The 1,851-nt window shown below is 44.1% G+C and overlaps 1 protein-coding gene across 1 annotated transcript in view; it reads right to left on the bottom strand.

Annotated features, from left to right (window-relative positions):
- Window positions 1–230: 230 nt before the first annotated feature.
- The window catches only part of LOC308376877 (TBC1 domain family member 10B-like), a 26,331-nt gene continuing 24,710 nt past the window's right edge, over window positions 231–1,851 (bottom strand). The window contains exon 9 of the mRNA XM_080853364.1: window positions 231–1,851. This exon is cut by the window's right edge and continues 1,203 nt beyond it. Coding sequence (XP_080709490.1) covers window positions 1,627–1,851 — 225 coding nt within the window. The 3' untranslated portion in view covers window positions 231–1,626.

Genomic DNA, 1,851 nt, shown 5'->3' with positions numbered 1-1,851 from the left:
TGTTATTAACCGTATGGTAACTTGTACCGCAGTTGACCTCGGTGAAGTGGGCAATTCATTCGCGGAAGACCGACAGAGATCAGGTTAAAGAACTACAAAACAGCATTGTTGGCGTGCTTATCATTACGCAGCCTTTCAAAGAAAAGAAGAAACAACAGAAAGAAATAAACAAACAATAAGCAAGCATTCAATATCTAAGAGAGAAGAAACGTCAATTCTTCAATATTTTATTTGTACAAAAAGGCATCAACTCAGGTTGAGCAGACACTCAACCCATCAGGAGAAGTTGAAGTTTGTTTAGGAATAGCTCATCAACAAATACTAAGTGTTCTTCAAAATATATTTTCTGTCATCCCTACACCTGAAGACAAAGCTACACAAAAGTCTGCGACAGTAACAGTTTAGGTCCTTTCTACAAAGCGCATGTAACATTAGTGAACATGGCACAGCCTACATTTTTTTTTTTTTGCATAGTTCTGTCAAAAAGCAGTACAAATTTGTTTATGTATAAAAATAGTGTTGGAAAGGTTGCACGTCGCGCCATAATGTTATCCCATATGAAAGATTGTATAAAGACATGCAGGCAAGATAGAGGCAGGTTAAAGTATTGCTATTATATTATAAATAAAGTATCACATGAGGTGATGATGAGGATGGGTAAGATGAGTCATGGTTTTAACCAAGAAATAGCCCTCTAAAATGTCCGGAGAAGTAGTTCTATTAGCGGCAAGGCGCTATGAAGACGCTTAGCCATGAAATAGGACATATTTGCGTAACAACTGCCCCCTAGTGACTAAAGTGTGTACACCCATGGTCAATATAGTTGACTGAACATAATTACAGTTGGCAATGACCTGTTTCTTACATCATGAATAAGACAAAACAGCCCAGCAAAAAAAAATTGTCTTTTTTTCTCAACAAAAGTTTAGACATCTTAAATTCCTGAACTGCAGTATTCTGCGTATTTAGTTTGGAAACTAATCCAAGCTATTTTGCCTTCTACCAACCCTGCCCCAAAAGCATATTTCCCCCCCACAGATAATGTGTATGTGCAGCTTTCTCTATATGTAACAGAAGGACAAACATGAAGTAAATGGAGTCTTCCACGAGACAAACCCCGGGCTCATCACGGGGGAAAGAATTTAGTAACAGAGTATGTGACATTACAGTTCCCACACTGAGCGTTTTAGCACTGGATGAACTCCCCTTGCCTTAGTGGGTGGCATCACTGAAGGGCTACAACACTGTACTAGCGGGCCACATTCCGTGGTCAGTGGAGGAAGACCCAGGAGGAGGAAGAGAGAGATTATTTAGAGCGGGGTTAATCCTGAGGCCCAGGGTCCAACCCGACGCCTCACACACCCAAACCTGTAAGTGCATTGTGTAAAAGTGTGAGTGTGAATGAAAGAGAGCGGGGGAAAGAGAAAGAGAAAGAGAGCGAGAGAGTCTGTACATTTGTTTGTGTGTGTGTGTGTCTGAGACAGAGAGAAAGAGACATAGAAAGAGAGAAGTAATTGTGTGTTTTGCGTTTGTGTGAATGTGTGTGCGCAATTCTGTGCCATGTGTGTGTGTGTGTGTGTGTGTGTGTGTGTGTGTGTGTGTGTGTGTGTGTGTGTGTGTGTAGGGCTACAGGTAGGTGTCCTCTGACTCCACACTCTCGTGCGAGGCGTGGAGTGAGCCCGGGGACTGGGGGCTGGGGGTGCAGTCCAGGGGTGGTGTGTCTGGAGACGCTGAAGCCTCCTCTTCTGGAGCGAGGGGGTCCTGGGTCTCGCCCGGCGGAGCAGAGTTTGAGAGGGTGGGGGGGCACTCTGGAACATGCGTGTCTGAGAGGGAGGGGGGGCACTCTGGAAC

This window comes from Sprattus sprattus (genome assembly GCF_963457725.1).
Source record: "Sprattus sprattus genome assembly, chromosome: 16".
NCBI lineage: Eukaryota > Metazoa > Chordata > Actinopteri > Clupeiformes > Clupeidae > Sprattus > Sprattus sprattus.
Note: the sequence above shows the minus strand (reverse complement) of the source record. Positions and strands in the feature narration are given on the sequence as shown.